This window comes from Euprymna scolopes, chromosome 25, assembly GCF_053919585.1.
Source record: "Euprymna scolopes isolate OS-2025 chromosome 25, ASM5391958v1, whole genome shotgun sequence".
Taxonomy (NCBI): domain Eukaryota; kingdom Metazoa; phylum Mollusca; class Cephalopoda; order Sepiida; family Sepiolidae; genus Euprymna; species Euprymna scolopes.
Genome location: NC_136506.1, coordinates 32,040,948 through 32,060,442, shown reverse-complemented (window position 1 = coordinate 32,060,442; position 19,495 = coordinate 32,040,948). Strand labels below are relative to the sequence as shown.

Sequence of the window (19,495 nt, the reverse complement as noted above, 5' to 3'; positions counted from 1 at the left end):
TCTTGTGAATATAACAACAAATAATAAAATAATGATCTGAATATTCCAAATAATACAAACTATTAATTCTCATCTAAAAAATAACTAAAGAAAATATGTCTTCTTTTTTTTCTTGCTTCTTTAATATTTTGATAATATTGGAAAAAATATAACTGTAGTTTTGGGATATATGACCATGAATTTATTGAGTAATGTATATTTTCACATACAATTGTTAAATTAAAAAATGTAATGTTTTGTTTTTGTTGCAGTTCGATGTGAGTCTACTAAAGGTATGGATGAGAAAAGCCTCATCCCTGATGAATACATTACTGGAACACCAGACACACCAAACTCTCCTGTAAGTGATGTCAGACCTGAAGGTCCTGGATGGATTGTACCAGCACCAACTGAATCCACTGACCCGAAACCCAGCATCACAGTAAAACTGACCGATGACCCTGAAGGAGTAGAGCTGATCAAAGTTGATGTGAGCGGTAATGCAAAGAAAATCACAATCCTTGTACAACGTCCAGGATCTGAAAATTTCGAACCACTTCCTGGTGCCAGTAAAATTACTGGACCATTCATCTCAACCACATTTGACAAAGTGACAGCAATCAAGGTGATTTTGGAAGAAAAAGAAGATGATCAGAATCCAAACTACAAAGTAAACTTGGATGTTGAAGCATGTTTCCATTTGCCAAGTAAGAATATTTCATTATCTTTTGACCGAGTGTTTATGTATAGTTTACTAATTCTATGTATAAATATTATCTTTAACTTGGATAAACCTATGTAAGACAACTAGGAATCTCTTGGTATCTAACGATTTGGCATAAAATAAACATATGGATTATATGAAAACATAGCTATAGTTATTATATTAAATGCTAATCTTTATAGTTAGGATATTAGATTCTAACTTTATAAAGAATTAAATTTCTTGCTAGATATATACATATAACACCATCGCACACAGTCTAAGCTTTTATGGTTGATGCAACTTTTATTATAATTCTTTGTGTTTAAATCATCAAATTTTAACTTTATTATATTTCAATCTCATAAACAGACAGTAAAAAAGAAATTCCTTGTATTTTGCTTAGAATGACTTACTTATGAATCATAAAAATTCTAAATATTTCTCACATACTGTTGCTATTGTCATGTCTTTATTTACAGCATCTCAAACAACAAAGACGACAACTACAACAACTAAAACAACTACTACCACACCGAGTAAGTGGCTTTATATTTTGAAACATTGTATAAATTGTTTTATCAAATACATATTTCATCGTTTATTCATTAATTTTTGTACGATTACAAATCAGATACCTCGACATGTATCTTTTAATTATTTTTCAGAAATATTAAATTTTGGTTATCTTTATAAAAAAAAACTCTTTTCAGGATATATATTAATAAATGCAAAATTATTATTTTAGTGATAGAAGGGGGCGATAATGTGGATTTACTCATGAAAAGTGATAGTCGAAATTAGTAACATACCATAGCCTATGTATCAAAGTTTTTATTTTAGTAAGAGTGGCGGCAATAATGTAAATTTAATCATGTGACATGGTTGTTGAAATTAGTAACATATCCAAAAATTATAAAAAATGATGAAATGTGAGTTATTTGGATGATGTGTTTGTAATGAAAAACCAGCCAAGACAATGTCTCAAAGTTATTATTTTAGACAGGTGAGCGATAATGTGGGTTAAATTGTTGAAATTTGTAACAATCCAAGAATTATGGAATTTAACGAGATACGTCCACATATATACTTACAGATTATCCGGAGTCACCCTGGATTCAATGAGATACATGCAAATGTATGCAAGCAGAATACACGGTCGCCTGGGATGTAATGAGATAGATGCAAATATATACTAGCAGAATACTTGGCGTTACCTTGGATTGCATTAGATTGATTGAAATATATACTAACAGAATACCTTGCGACACCCATGATTTAATGAGATTGATTGAGATATATACTAGCAAAACACCCAGCGTTGCCAGGGATTTAATTAAATAGGTGAGAATATATATTAGTAAAATGCCTGGCATCGCTTGGGATTTGATGAGATAAATGTGTTGTATATTACCCGTCCTTTCATATACATGCTACAAATGACCTACCCTAGATAAGATATAATTATTTCATATGTGTAATACCTGTCTTATGTAGGTAAAATATTCTTTTGTTTCAAATAACAAATGATACATAGACATACAAAATTCCTCTCTTATAAGATTAACAAATATATTAGAAAACCAAATTCAATTTTCTCATTGTTTATATGGCCCCGAGCAACGCCGGGTAGCCCCGCTAGTATATTTATCAATGCAAAATAATTATAACACAAATGCTTTAAACATTGGAGAAAAGTCGCATTTTTAAAAATGTTTTGGAATGGAATTGAGTGTGTATAACATACTGAATATAATATAGGCCTTAAATTGTTTTCAAAGCGGTAATATATCGAGAAAATGGTTGTCAAGAATTAAGATAAACATGTTGTACATTTGTTGCTTTCATGGGCTGCATTTTTACACACCACAATGTGATGACGTACATGATTAGCAACAACTTTATGTCTCATTTCTATGGCCCTGATGATGTCAGTGACAAATTTTCAATACATAGATATCAATTAAAACTATTACATATTCTATGTAATTGTTGTTTTTAGAATAAAACTTTATTATATTTTTTATTAAAGATTTAGATTAAATGGAAGTTTGTAAATTACTGTAGAATTAATTTAATTTATTGCAGTTCGATGCGAGTCTTCCAAGGGCATGAATGATAAAAGTCTCATCCCTGATGAATACATTACTGGAACACCAGACACACCAAACTCTCCTGTAAGTGATGTCAGACCTGAAGGTCCTGGATGGATTGTACCAGCACCAACTGAATCCACTGACCCGAAACCAAGCATCACAGTAAAACTGACCGATGATCCTGAAGGAGTAGAGTTGATCAAGGTTGATGTGAGCGGTAATGCAAAGAAAATCACAATCCTTGTACAACGTCCAGGATCTGAAAATTTCGAACCACTTCCTGGTGCCAGTAAAATTACTGGACCATTCATCTCAACCACATTTGACAAAGTGACAGCAATCAAGGTGATTTTAGAAGAAAAAGAAGATGATCAGAATCCAAACTACAAAGTAAACTTGGATGTTGAAGCATGTTTCCATTTGCCAAGTAAGAATCATTCATATTCCTCAAACCTACTGTTTTACTTCTATTTTAGCAGTTCCTGTTATTAGCCGAATTATTGTAATCAAAATAAGGTTATTAATTTTATTATTTTCATTTTTATTTCGGACTATCACTCTTATCTTATTTTATCTTATTAGTTGTTGTTTTCATCTTTATTGATTGTTGTTTTTCACAACGTTCAACCAACTTTTCGTCTGGCCTTCGTCAGGTGGTAACCTCGACAGATAGGAACTTTGAATCTCTTAACTGCGTTCTCAGCAATCACTGCCATCCGTAGTTGTTGTCGTTTCACCAGGTGTTTGGCCAAGTAAACCTCTGGCACGCTTTGAGTAGGATTGAAACCGCTTTCTTCAGTCAATTGTCATCTAGAACCGTGGAGATTCAACATCTCTATCAACTGCGCCACGGGCCCCAAAGGGCGATCAAGGTTGGATTCTTTGATCTTATAAATCCATATTTATTTATTATCTGATCTTCCATAGTCGGGTTTGTACCGATTGGTATATATACTATTCCTTAAATGGAATTCATTTTTGAGATGAGCATTATATATATTAATTTTATTTTTATTTCGGAATATTATTCTCATCTTTATTAGTTGTTGTTTTCATCTTTATTGGTTGTTGTTTTTCACAAACAGGGTTACTTTTCATTTACCAATAACTTTTTCCATTATTGTAATATGACTAAGATGAGAAAATAGCTATGATTTTAGCTTATAGTTGTACTACTTATTCCAACTTGCTCTGCAGAATGTTAATCAGTAGAAAATAGTTTCTAAAAATATTACGATGATTAAAGTTTAATGCATATATCGTGAGTTGTTTGTCGATGATATGCCTTAAATAATCGTTTCATGCATAGATAGTGTTACATGCAATTTTTTTTACCTTTATTTCAGAGGGAGATACTTAATGTGTCTGGAAATGTTCTTAAAAAGTTATAACTTTTGTATCGGAATACATCTGATAAATATCGAAAATTGATAATCGAAAAAATGATTACAGAATAACGTCCGATTATGAGTAAAGTTTATAGTTTGAAAGGACGTTAAATCACAAATGCATTTGAGAAGTTTTATTACCGGTCAAGGGTCAGCCTCTAAAATTAACTGTAAATCTTTTATATGAGAGAAGCGCATTCAAAATGAATGTTTCTTTTTTAGAGCACATTTAAAGCATGATGCTGTACTTTTGCATTTTAAACTTTAAGAGAAGCCATTATTTACAGATAATTGTATAAAATCAACAGATAATCTACAGTGCAATGTGGACAAAAATGTATTGTAGACTATGTCGCTGGATCGGAGGTATGTGAAGCTCCCATGTTGTACACTGCATTGGTGGGGGGTGGGGCTTCAGTCTTTGACTAGAGCAGGCAATCAATTGATTTGATTGAAAATCGGTGAATACACTGATTTGATAACAATAGTAGTATGAGAGGGTAAAACATTTGTTTATCCTCATTTAATCCCGGACAGCTCCGAGTTTACCTACTAGTTACAAATTATAAAATTTAAGCAATTTCTCCAATAATGTGGCTCATGTAATTATATATTTATTTTCAGCATCTCCAATAACAACATCTACAAAGAAAACAACTACAGCAGGTAAATATATTTGTGGACAGTTGAAAAAAGTGCCAACAAACTCCCTACTATGATCTATTCATATTCTTTGCACAATTTCTAAACCAATGCATTCACTCAAATTTTTATTCATTTTTAAATAATTATTTTGATGAAAAGTGTGTGGAATGTTATGTAGTAGAAAATCAGTTCAGACACAAAATAGTTTAAAGAAATAATAATTTTTTAACATTTTAAAAAGGGTTGCAATCTGTTGATGTTTAAATAGTCGTTGACATTTTGTTCATTTCATGTCATTTATTTTCTTTTTTTAGGAATATAAGTTCGGTATATATTGATTTTTTAATAGTATTTTTTAATACTGAACTCAAATTCAAGCCAGAAAATATATCAACTGAATATCTGTTTATAATTTGTGATATAATCTCAAATTTATTTTCTTACATTTAATCTAATTTAAAAGCCAGTTGAGATAAATATCCATTTATCAGCATATACATTTTGTACAAGAAAGTCGATAAAATTTCATTTTAATATCAGTCTTTCCTAATTTCTCTTTCTTTTAAAATAGATAAGTACGTAGTTACATTGATAAACATTCAAGCTATATTCTCTCTAAGTGTTCTACCGATCTGAGATTATTATGAATTATTATTCAAGAATGATTTCTCTTTGTTTTATTCAATGAGAAGATTTCATTCCATGTTTACATATGGTAGTAAAAATATTTATTTGAACATAATAATGTATTTACCTTATAGGACCTGGACCAACCACTGGATCCACTTCAACAGGAACACCAACAATAACATCAACACCATTGATTAGCACAGGTAAAATATTGGAGAATACTCCAGAACTTTCTTTGCTTGATAAATATATATATTCTTAAACGGCATATCGTTGACCATTACATGAACTAAACAGACCTAGCACGGTATAAAGATTTTGAAAATCTTAAGTGAAAATGGCGCTATGGATCCGAGAATACAAGAACAAAAGTTGTTAGTCCATACCGGTATCAATGAGAGTATATCGACTTCACAGTAAGTAGTTTGTAACTACAATATTCACTGTCGGGTATCTATTAGCTTGCATGACTGATATCAATAATACAACATGGACTATGAAATACCCAATTTCATATATCAGTAATATTCACTAAACTATACAGTATTTAGCGATTACTTTTAGATTTCTATTAATAATAAAAAGCTTTCTAAACTCATACTACCGGAATTATTCATTTGCTTATCTGTATTATACACTATTGGATATTTTAACACATTAAAATCTGCGAAATCTTTAAACTGTTGAAGTTTGCACTAAATCTTTCAAACAAATTAAATATGTAACAAAATTTGCTTTCTTTTCTTCTTTCTAACAATGACACCTACAATCACCACAACATCAGGAAGCACTTCAACAACATCAGGAAGCACTTCAACAACAACAGGACCAACTTCAACAACATCAGGTGAGAAATAAAAAAAATTGATACTTTCACAATTTACACAATCAGACAATCGGTTCAACTGACAAAAGATGACCGTTACGTGAAGCAAAATGTTGAGAATATAACAACAAATATGAAAATAATGATGTGAATATTCCACATAATACAAATTATTAATTATCATCTAAAAAAATAACTAAAGAAAATATATCTTCTTTTTATTTCTTGCTTCTTTAATATTTTGATAATATTGTGAAAATAATATAACTGTAGGTTTGCGACATATGACCATGAATTTATTGAGCAATGTATATTTTCACATACAATTGTTAAATTAAAAATTATAATATTTTGTTTTTGTTCTAGTTCGATGTGAGTCTACTAAAGGTATGGATGAGAAAAGCCTCATCCCTGATGAATACATTACTGGAACACCAGACACACCAAACTCTCCTGTAAGTGATGTCAGACCTGAAGGTCCTGGATGGATTGTACCAGCACCAACTGAATCCACTGACCCGAAACCAAGCATCACAGTAAAACTGACCGATGACACTGAAGGAGTAGAGCTGATCAAAGTTGATGTGAGGGGTAATGCAAAGAAAATCACAATCCTTGTACAACGTCCAGGATCTGAAAATTTCGAACCACTTCCTGGTGCCAGTAAAATTACTGGACCATTCATCTCAACCACATTTGACAAAGTGACAGCAATCAAGGTGATTTTGGAAGAAAAAGAAGATGATCAGAATCCAAACTACAAAGTAAACTTGGATGTTGAAGCATGTTTCCATTTGCCAAGTAAGAATATTTCATTATCTTTTGACCGAGTGTCTATTTATAGTTTACTAATTCTATGTATAAATATTATCTTTAACATGGATAAACCTATTTAAGACAACTAGGGATTTCTTGGTATCTCACCATTTGGCATAAAATACACATAGTGATTAGATGAAAACATAGCTATAGTTATTATATTAAATGCAAATCTTTCTTGTTAGGATATTAGATTCTAACTTTATAAAGAATTAGATTTCTTGCTAGATATATACATATAACACCATCACACACCCTCTAGCTTTTATGGTTGATGCAACTTTTATTATAATTCTTTGTGTTTAAATCATCAAATTTTAACTTTATTATATTTCAATTTCATAAAAACACAGTAAAAAAGAAATTCCTTGTATTTTGCTTAGAATGACTTACTTATGAATCATAAAAATTCTAAATATTTCTCACATACTGTTGCTATTGTCATTTCTTTATTTACAGCATCTCAAACAACAAAGACGACAACTACAACAACTAAAACGACTACTACCACACCGAGTAAGTGGCTTTATACTTTGAAACATAGTATAAATTGTTTTATCAAATGCGTATTTCATGGTTTATTCATTAATTTTTGTATGATTACAAATCAGATACCTCGACATTAATCTTTTATTTATTTTTCAGAAATATTAAGTTTTGTTTATCTTTTTGAAAGAAAACTCTTTTCAGGATATCTATATATATAAAAGCGAAAATGTATGTATGTATGTATGTATGTATGTTTGTATGTCTGCTAGAAACTTTTGACAGACAGAACAGAAATTCACAAATTTGGTCTCATATGAAAGCCCCACCCTCCGGACGACAAATATCGAATTTTGGGCCCGATAGATCTAATCTAAGTTACTCAGCTGACCTTTTTTCTACAGGGGACCCCCCAAAAAAGTGACATTTGAACGATATTTATACGTAATTTAATAAACGCATTACCTTGACGTAAGCAAGCTGTAATGGCGATATGTAAATGAAAAACATTGAATAGAAAGAGTTTGTTATCGGTAAAAAAGACGACTATCATACACATCAAAATACAAAAATTTCACGTTAGGTAAACGTTACCAAAGTTATTAGCAGGTTTAAAAATAGTTAGATACGATAGTTAAACGAAAAATAACAAGCCAAAAATGTGAAGTAAAAAAAAAAAGGTTGAGGTTTATGTGGGTTTAATCATGAAAAATGATTGTCGAAATTAGCAACATATCCTACAAATATGAAAAGTGATTAAATGTAAGCTTTATGTGTTTATAATGAAATAAACAGCCCATATATAGTCTGAAAGTGATTATTTTAGTAAGAGAGGGTTAATTATGTGGGTTACATGATAAAAAATCATTGTAAAAATTAGTAACATATCCAAGAATTATGAAAAATGAGTAAATTTGAGTTATTTGTTTGGTGTGTTCTTAATCAAATAGAAAGCCAAGATGATGTATTAAAGTTATTATTTTAGTAAGAACGGGGCTATAATTAGTGTTAAATCAAGAAAAATGATTATCGAAATTAGTAAAATATCCAAAAATTATGAAAAATGATGACATGTGAGTAATTTTGTGTGTTTGTAATGAAATAGACTGCCCAAATAATGTCTCAAATGTATTATTTTAGTAAGAGGTGGGCGATGATATTGGGTAACTCATCAAACATGATTGTCGAAATAAGTAACATATCCAAGAATTATGAAAAATTATGAAATGTAAGTTATTTTATTTCTGTTTTTATAATGAAATAAACAGCCCAGAAAAAGTCTCAGGGTTATTTCTTTAGTAGGACAGGGTCAATTATGTGGGGTTAATCATGAAAAATAACTGTTGAAATTAATAACATGTCCAAGAATTATGAAAAATTATGAAATGTTAGTTATTTGATTGGTGTGTTTGTAATAAAATAACTAGCCAGATAATATCTCTAAGTTATTATTTTAGTAAGAGGAAAAGGGATTATTTGGGTTAAATCATGAAAAATGATTGTCCAGATTAGTAACATATCCAAGAATTATGAAATATAATAAAATGTGAGGTATTTGATTGGTGTGTTTGTAATGAAATAACACGCCAGACAATGTCACAAAGTAATTATTTTTGCTAGAGGAGAGAGGATTATGTGGGTTAAATTATAAAAAACAATTGTCGAAATTAGTAACATATCCAAGAATTATGAAAAGTGATTAAATGTAAGTTATTGGATTGATGTGTTTATAATGAAATGAACAGCCCAGATATAGTCTTAAAGTTAATATTTTAGTAAGAGTGGGTCGATTATGTGGGTTACATCATTAAAAATAATTGTAGAAATTAGTAACATATCCAAGAAAAGTGAAAAAGGACGAAATGTGTGTTATGTGATTGGTGTGTTTGTAATGAAATTACCAGCCCATATAATGTCTCAAATGTATGACTTTAGTAAGAGGAAGGGGATTATGTGGATTAACTCATGAAACATAATTGTCGAAATTAGTAACATATCTAAGAATTATGAAAAATGATGAAATGTGAGTTATTTGATTGGTGTGTTTGTAATGTAATAACTACCCCATACAATGTCTCAAAGTTATGATTTTAGCAAGAGGAAGGAGATTGTGTCGGTTAAATCACTATAAACGATTGTCGAAATTAGTAACATGTCCAAGAATTATGAAAAATTGTGAAATGTGAGTTATTTGATTTGTGTGTTTGTAATGAAATAGACACCCAAGACATTGTCGCATGGTTGTTATTTTAGTAAGGGGGGGGGGCGATTATGTGTGTTAAATCATGAAAAATGATTGTCAAAATTAGTAACATATCCAAGAATTATAAAAAATGATAAAATGTGAGTTATTTGATTTGTGTGTTTATAATAAAATAACCAGCAAGACAGTGTCTCAAAGTTATTGTTTAGCAAGAGGAGAGGGGATTATGTGGGTTAAATAATGAAAAACAATTGCCAAAATTAGTAACATATCTAAGAATTATGAAAAATGATAAAATGTGAGTTATTTGATTGGTGTGTTTATCATGAAATAACCAGAGACAATATGTCAAATGGATTATTTTAGCTACAGGAGAGGGGATTATGTGGATTAAATCATGAAAAACGATTGTCGAAATTAGTATCATATCAAAGAATTGTGAAAAGTTATTAAATGTAAGTTATTTGATTGGTGTGTTTATAATGAAATAAACAGCCCAGATATTGTCTGAAAGTTAGTATTTTAGTAAGACGGGGTCAATTATGCGGGTTAAATCATAAACAATGATTGTCGAAATTAATAACATATCCAAGAATTATGAAAAATGATTAAATGTGATTTATTTGATTGGTGTGTTCGTAATGAAATTGACAGGCTAGAAGATGTATCAAAGTTGTAATTTTTGTAAGAGGAACGGGATCCTGTCGGTTAATGAGGAGGGCGATTATTTGGGTTACTTTATTAAAAATAATTCTCGAAATTAGTAACATATCCAAGAATTATGGAAAATGGTAAAATGTGAGTAACTTGATAGGTGTGCTTGGTAATGAAAAAAAAACAGCCATACAATGTCTGAAAGTTATTATTTTAGTAATAGGAGGTGGCAATAATGTGGATTAACTCTTGAAAAATTATTGTCGAAATTAGTAACATATCCAAGAATTATGAAAAATGAAGTTTAAGTTATTTGATTAGTGTGATTATAATGAAATAAACAGCCCAGTCAATGTAGCAAATTTATAATTTTAGTAAGAATTGGGCGATTATATGAGTGCACTTATTAAATTTGATTGTCGAAATTCATAACATATCCACGAATTATGAAAAATGATGAAATGTAAGGTACTTTATTTATGTGTTTGTAATCAAATAAATAGCCTAGAAATGTCTCAAAGGTATTATTTTAGTAAGAGGAGAGGAATTATGTGATTGAACTCAGAAAAAATCACGGTTGAAATTAGCAACATATCCAAAAATTATGAAAAATGATGAAATGTGAGATATTTGATTGGTATATTCCTAATGAAGTAGACATACCAGACAATTTATGGAAGTTATTATTTTAGCAAGAGGTTGCGATTATTTTGGTTACTTCATTAAAAATAATCGTCGAAATTAGTAACATATCTAAGAATTATGAAAAAAGATATAATGTAAGTTACTTTGTTGGTGGGTTTGTAATGAAATAACGAGCCATACAATGTCTAAAAGTTATTATTTTAGTGATAGAAGGGGGCGATAATGTGGATTTACTCATAAAAAATGAGAGTAGACATTAGTAACATACCATAGCCTATGTATCAAAGTTTTTATTTTAGTAAGAGATGCGGCGATAATGTAAGTTAAATCAGGTGACATGGTTGTTGAAATTAGTAACATATCCAAAATTTATGAAAAATTATGAAATGTGAGTTATTTGGATGATGTGTTTGTGATGAAAAACCAGCCAAGACAATGTCTCAAAGTTATTATTTTTGACAGGTGAGCGATAATGTGGGTTAAATTGTCGAAATTTGTAACAATCCAAGAATTATGGGATTCAACGAGATACGTACACACATATACTTACAGATTACCCGGAATCACCCTGGATTCAATGAGATACATGCAAATGTATGCAAGCAGAATACATGGTCACCTGGGATGTAATGAGATAGATGCAAATATATACTAGCAGAATACTTGGCATTACCTTGGATTGAATTAGATTGATTGAAATATATACTAACAGAATACTTTGCATCCCCCAGGATTTAATGAGATTGATTGAGATGTATACTAGCAAAACACCCAGCGTTGGCCGGGATTGAATGAAATAGGTGAGAATATATATTAGAAAAATACCTGGCATCGCTTGGGGTTTGATGAGATAAATGTGTTGTATATTACCAGTCCTTGCATATACATGCTGTAAATAACCTACCCTAGGTAAGATACAATTATTTCATATGTGTAATACCCGTCTTATGTAGGTAAAATATTCTTTTGCTCGAAATAGCAAATGATACATAAACATACAAAATTGCTCTCTCAGAAAAATGAAAAATATAGTACAAAACCAAATTCAATTTTTTCATTCTGTATACAGTCCAGAGCAACGCCGGGTAGCCTCGCTAGTATGTTTATAAATGCAAAAAAATTATACCAAAAAAACTTTAAACATTGGAGAAAAATCGCATTTTAGAAAATTTTCTGGAATCGAATTGAGTATGTAACTCATATTGATGCTAATATAGGCCTTAAATTGTTTTCAAAGCGGTAATATATCGAGAAAATGGTTGTCAACAATTAAGATAAACATGTTGCACATTTGTTGCTTTCATGAGCTGCATTTTTACACACCACAATGTGATGACGTCCATGATTAGCAACAACTTTATGTCTCATTTCTATGGCCCATATGATGTCAGTTACAAAGTTTCAATAGATAGACATCACTTAAAACTATTACATATTCTATGTAATTATTGTTTTTAGAATAAAATCTTTCTTATACTTTTATTAAAGATTTAGATAAAATGGAAGTTTGTAAACTACACTCCAAAACTGTAGAATTAATTTAATTTATTGCAGTTCGATGTGAGTCTTCCAAGGGTATGAATGATAAAAGCCTCATCCCTGATGAATACATTACTGGAACACCAGACACACCAAACTCTCCTGTAAGTGATGTCAGACCTGAAGGTCCTGGATGGATTGTACCAGCACCAACTGAATCCACTGACCCGAAACCCAGCATCACAGTAAAACTGACCGATGACCCTGAAGGAGTAGAGCTGATCAAGGTTGATGTGAGCGGTAATACAAAGAAAATCACAATCCTTGTACAACGTCCAGGATCTGAAAATTTCGAACCACTTCCTGATGCCAATAAAATCACTGGGCCATTCATCTCAACCACATTTGACAAAGTGACTGCAATCAAGGTTATTTTGGAAGAAAAAGAAGATGATCAGAATCCAAACTACAAAGTAAACTTGGATGTTGAAGCATGTTTCCATTTGCCAAGTAAGGATATTTAATTTTCCTCAAACCCAGTGTTTTACTTCTATTGTAGCAGTTCCTGTTATTAGCCGAATTATTGTAATAAAAATAAGGTTATTATTTTTATTAATTTTATTTTTATTTCGGATTATCATTCTTATCTTTCTTAGTTGTTGTTTTCATCTTTATTGGTTGTTGTTTTTCACGACGATTCGGCCAACTTTTCGTCTGGCCTTCGTCAGGTGGTAACCTCGACAGATAGGAACTTTGAATCTCTTAACTGCATTCTCAGCAATCAATGCCATCCATAGTTGTTGTCGTCTCACCACGTTTTTGGCCAAGTAAACGTCTGGCACGCTTTTGGGTAGTATTGAAACCGCTATCTTCAGACAATCTCCATTTAGAACAGTAGAGATTCAACGTCTCTATCAACTGCGCCACGGACCCCCAAACGGCGATCAAGGTTGGATTATTTGATCTTATAAATCCACGTTTATTTATTATCTGATCTTCCATAGTCAAGTCCGTACCGATTGGTATATATATTATTCCTTAATTGGAAATCATTTTTGAGATGAGCATTATATATATTAATTTTATATTTATTTCGGATGATTATTCTCATCTTAATAAGTTGTTGTTTTCATCTTTATTAGTTGTTATTTTTCACAAACAGGGTTACTTTTCATTTACCAACAACTTTTTCCATTATTGTAATATGACTAAGATGAGAAAATAGCTATGATTGTAGCTTATAGTTGTACTACTTATTCCAACTTGCTCTGCAGAATGTTAATCAGTAGAAAATAGTTTCTAAAAATATTACGATGATTAAAGTTGAATGCATATATTGTGAGTTGTTTGTCGATGATATGCCATAAATAATCGTTTCATGCATAGATAGTGTTACATGCAATTTTTTTTACCTTTATTTCAGAGGGAGATACTTAATGTGTCTGGGAATGTTCTTAAAAAGTTATAACTTTTGTATCGGAATACATCTGATAAATATCGAAAATTGATAATCGAAAAACGATTACAGAATAACGTCCGATTATGAGTAAAGTTTATACTTTGAAAGGACGTTAAATCACAAATGCATTTGAGAAGTTTTATTACCGGTCAAGCAGGAAAGGGTCAGCTTCTAAAATTAACTGTAAATCTTTTATATGACAAAAGCGCATTCAAAATGAATGTTTCTTTTTTAGAGCACATTTAAAGCATGATACTGAACTTTTGCATTTTTAACTTTAATAGAAGCCATTATTTACACATAATTGTATAAAATCAACAGATATTCTACAGTGCAATGCAGATATACAAGTTATTGTAGACTATGTCGCTTGGGGGGTATGTGAAGCTCCCATGTTGTACACTGCATGGGTGGGGGAGGGGCTTCACTCCTTGACTAGAGCAGGCAATCAATTGATTTGATTGAAAATCGGTGAATACACCGGTTTGATAACAATAAAATTATGAGAGGGTAAAACATTTGTTTATCCTCATTTAATCCCGGACAGCTCCGAGTTTACCAATTATAAAATGTAAGCAATTCCTCCAATAATGTGGCTCATGTAATTATATATTTATTTTCAGCATCTCCAATAACAACATCTACAAAGAAAACAACTACAGCAGGTAAATATATTTGTGGACAGTTGAAAAAAGTGCCAACAAACTCCCTACCATGATCTATTCATATTCTTTGCACAATTTCTAAACCAATGCATTCAATCAAATTTTTATTCATTTTTAAATAATTATTTTGATGAAAAGTGTGTGTGGAATGTTATGTAGTAGAAAATCAGTTCATACACAAAATAGTTTAAAAAAAAAAAAATTTTTAACATTTGAAAAAGGGTTGCAATCTGTAGATGTTGAAATAGTCGTTGATATTTTCTTTATTTCATGTCATTTATTTTCTTTTTTTTAGGAATATAAGTTCGGTATATATTGATTTTTTAATAGTATTTTTTAATACTGAACTCAAATTCAAGCCAGAAAATATAATATCAACTGAATATCTGTTTATAATTTGTGATAGAATCTCAAATTTATTTTCTTACACTAAATATAATTTAAAAGCCAGTTGAGATAAATGTCCATTTATCATCATATAGATTTTGTACAAAAAATTCGATAACAGTTTCATTTTAATATAAGTCTTTCCTAATTTCTCTTTCTTTTAAACTAGACAATGGCGTAGTTACGTTTATAAACATTCAAGCTATATTCTCTCTAAGTGTTCTACCGATCTCTGATTATTATGAATTATTATTCAAGAATGATTTCTCTTCATTGTATTCAATGAGAAGATTTCATTTCATGTTTATATATGGTAGTAAAAATATTTATTTGTACATAATAATGTATTTACCTTATAGGACCTGGACCAACCACTGGATCCACTTCAACAGGAACACCAACAATAACATCAACACCATTGATTAGCACAGGTAAAATATTGGAGAATACTCCAGAACTTTCTTTGCTTGATAAATATATATATTCTTTAACGGCATATCGTTGACCATTACAAGAACTAAACAGACCTAGCATGGTATAAAGGTTTTGAAAATCTTAAGTGAAAATGGTGCTATGGATCCGAGAATACAAAAACAATAGTTGTTAGTCCATAACGGTATCAATGACAGTATAGCGACTTCACAGTCAATAGTTTGTAACTACAATATTCACTGTGGAGTATCTATTAGCTTACATGACTGATATCAATAATATAAAATGCACTATGAAATACATAATTTCTAATATCAGTTATATTCACTAAACTATACAGTATTTAGCGATTATTTTTCGCTTTCTATTAATAATAAAAAGCTTTCTAAACTCATGTTCCAGGAATTATTCATTTGCTTATCTGTATTATACACTATTGGATATTTTAACACATTAAAATCTGCGAAAATCTTTAGACTGTTGACGTTTGCACTAAATATTTTAAAAAATTAAATATGTAACAAAATTTGCTTTCTTTTCTTCTTTCTAACAATGACACCTACAATCACCACAACATCAGGAAGCACTTCAACAACATCAGGAAGCACTTCAACAACAACAGGACCCACTTTAACAACATCAGGTGAGAAAGAATATAATTGATAATTTCTGAATTTACACAATCAGACAATCGGTTCAACTGACAAAAGACGGCCGTAACGTGAAGTAAAATCTTGTGAATAAAATAACAAATATGAAAATAATGATGTGAATATTCCAAATAATACAAATTATTAATTCTCATCTAAAAAATAACTAAAGAAAATATATCTTCTTTTTTTTTCTTGCTTCTTTAATATTTTGATAATATTGGAAAAAAAATATAACTGTACGTTTGCAATATATGACCATAAATTTATTGAGTAATGATTATTTTCGCATAGAATTATTAAATTAAAAACTTTAATGTTTTGTTTTTGTTCTAGTTCGATGTGAGTCTACTAAAGGTATGGATGAGAAAAGCCTCATCCCTGATGAATACATTACTGGAACACCAGACACACCAAACTCTCCTGTAAGTGATGTCAGACCTGAAGGTCCTGGATGGATTGTACCAGCACCAACTGAATCCACTGACCCGAAACCCAGCATCACAGTAAAACTGACCGATGACACTGAAGGAGTGGAGCTGATCAAGGTTGATGTGAGCGGTAATGCAAAGAAAATCACAATCCTTGTACAACGTCCAGGATCTGAAAATTTCGAACCACTTCCTGGTGCCAATAAAATCACTGGACCATTCATCTCAACTACATTTGACAAAGTGACTGCAATCAAGGTGATTTTGGAAGAAAAAGAAGATGATCAGAATCCAAACTACAAAGTAAACTTGGATGTTGAAGCATGTTTCCATTTGCCAAGTAAGAATATTTCATTATCTTTTGACCGAGTGTCTATTCATATTTTACTAATTCTATGTATAAATATTATCTTTAACTTGGATAAACCTGTTTAAGACAAGAAGGGATCTCTTAGTATCTAACGATTTGGCATAAAATAAACATATGGATTAGATGAAAACATAGCTATAGTTATTTTATTAAATGCTAATCTTTATAGTTAGGATATTAGATTCTAACTTTATAAAGAATTACATTTCTTGCTAGATATATACATATAACATCATCGCACACACTCTAAGCTTTTATGGTTGATGGAACTTTTATTATAATTCTTTGTGTTTCAATCATCAAATTTTAACTTTATTATATTTCAATTTCATAAAAACACAGTAAAAAAGAAATTCCTTGTATTTTTCTTAGAATTACTTACTTATGAATCATGAAAATTCTAAATATTTCTCATATTATGTTGCTTCTCTTTATTTTCAGCATCTCAAACAACAAAGACGACGACTACAACAACTAAAACGACTACTACCACACCGAGTAAGTGGTTTTATATTTTGAAACATTGTATAAATTGTTTTATCAAATACATATTTCAAGGTTTATTCATTAATTTTTGTACGATTACAAAGCAATGACATCGACATGAATCTTTTATTTATTTTTCAGAAATATAAAGTTTTGTTTAACTTTTTCTAAGAAAACTCTTTCAGGATATATCTTTATAAATGCAAAATAATTATACCAAAAATGCTGTAAACATTGGAGAAAAATCGCAGTTTAGAAAATTTTCTGGAATCGAATTGAGTGTGTATAAGATATTGATATTAATATAGGCTTAAATTGTTTACAAAGAGGTAATATATCGAGAAAATGATTCTCAACAATTAAGATAAACATGTTGCACATTTGTTGCTTTCATGAGCTGCATTTTTACACACCAGAATGTGATGACGTCCATGATTAGCAATAAGTTTATGTCTCATTTCTATTTCCCATATGATCTCAGTTACAATGTGTCGATAGATAGATATCACTACAAACTATTAAATATTTTATGTAATTGTTGTTGTTAGAATAAAACCTTATCATATTTTTATTAAAGATATAGATTAAATGGAAGTTTGTAAACTACACTCCAAAATTGTAGAATTGATTTAATTTATTGCAGTTCGATGCGAGTCTTCCAAGGGTATGAATGATAAAAATCTCATCCCTGATGAGTACATTACTGGAACACCAGACACACCAAACTCTCCTGTAAGTGATGTCAGACCTGAAGGCCCTGGATGGAGTGTACCAGCACCAACTGAATCCACTGACCCGAGACCCAGCATCACAGTAAAACTGACCGATGACCCTGAAGGAGTGGAGCTGATCAAGGTTGATGTGAGCGGTAATACAAAGAAAATCACACTCCTTGTACAACGTCCAGGATCTGAAAATTTCGAACCACTTCCTGGTGCCAATAAAATCACTGGGCCATTCATCTCAACTACATTTGACAAAGTGACTGCAATCAAGGTGATTTTGGAAGAAAAAGAAGATGATCAGAATCCAAAGTACAAAGTATGGCTTGATGTTGAAGCATGTTTCCATTTGCCAAGTAAGAATCATTCATATTCCTCAAACCTAGTGTTTACTTCTATTTTAGCAGTTCCTGTTATTAGCCGAATTATTGTAATACAAATAAGGTTACTTTTCATTGACAAACAACTTTTTACATTATCGTAAAATGACTAAGATGAGAAAATAGCTATGATTTTAGCTTATAGTTGTACTACTTATTCCAACTTTCTCTGCAGAATATTAATCAGTAGAAAATAGTTTCTAAAAATATTACGATAATTAAAGTTGAATGCATATATTGTGAGTTGTTTGTCGATGATATGCCTTAAATAATAGTTTCTAAAAATATTACGATAATTAAAGTTGAATGCATATATTGTGAGTTGTTTGTCGATGATATGCCTTAAATAATCGTTTCATGCATAGATAGTGTTACATGCAATTTTTTTTCCTTTATTTCAGAGGGAGATACTTAATGTGTCTGGGAATGTTCTTACATAAGTTAAAACTTTTGTATCGGAATATTCTAAATATTTCTCATATTATGTTGCTTCTCTTTATTTCCAGCATCACAAACAACAAAGTCAACGACTACAACAACTAAAACGACTACTACTACACCGAGTAAGTGGTTTTATATTTTGAAACATTGTATAAATTGTTTGATCAAATACATATTTCATGGTTTAGTCATTAATTATTGTACGATTACAAATCAAAGACCTCGACATGAATCTTTTATTTATTTTTCAGAAATATTAAGTTTTGTTTATCTTTTAAAAAGAAAACTCTTTTCAGGATATATATTTATAAATGCAAAATAATTATACCAAAAATGCTTTAAACATTGGAGAAAAATCGCAGTTTAGAAAATTTTCTGGAATCGAATTGAGTGTGTATAACATATTGATGTTAATATAGGTATTAAATTGTTTTCGAAGCGGTAATATATCGAGAAAATGATTCTCAAAAATTAATATAACCATGTTGCACATTTGTAGCTTTTATGAGCTGCATTTTT

General features: G+C 30.5%; 1 protein-coding gene across 1 annotated transcript in view; it reads left to right on the top strand.

Moving 5' to 3' along the window:
• Positions 1-19,495, top strand: part of LOC145247313 (uncharacterized) — a 558,870-nt gene that overhangs the window by 180,151 nt on the left and 359,224 nt on the right. Inside the window, exons 86-101 of the mRNA XM_080108949.1 lie at positions 252-686; positions 1,165-1,221; positions 2,771-3,205; positions 4,791-4,832; positions 5,573-5,644; positions 6,226-6,288; positions 6,634-7,068; positions 7,546-7,602; positions 12,629-13,063; positions 14,636-14,677; positions 15,424-15,495; positions 16,077-16,139; positions 16,483-16,917; positions 17,389-17,445; positions 18,077-18,511; positions 19,042-19,098. Of these exons, the coding sequence (XP_079965075.1) occupies positions 252-686; positions 1,165-1,221; positions 2,771-3,205; positions 4,791-4,832; positions 5,573-5,644; positions 6,226-6,288; positions 6,634-7,068; positions 7,546-7,602; positions 12,629-13,063; positions 14,636-14,677; positions 15,424-15,495; positions 16,077-16,139; positions 16,483-16,917; positions 17,389-17,445; positions 18,077-18,511; positions 19,042-19,098 (3,192 nt within the window). The remainder of the gene's footprint in view (positions 1-251; positions 687-1,164; positions 1,222-2,770; positions 3,206-4,790; positions 4,833-5,572; positions 5,645-6,225; positions 6,289-6,633; positions 7,069-7,545; positions 7,603-12,628; positions 13,064-14,635; positions 14,678-15,423; positions 15,496-16,076; positions 16,140-16,482; positions 16,918-17,388; positions 17,446-18,076; positions 18,512-19,041; positions 19,099-19,495) is intronic.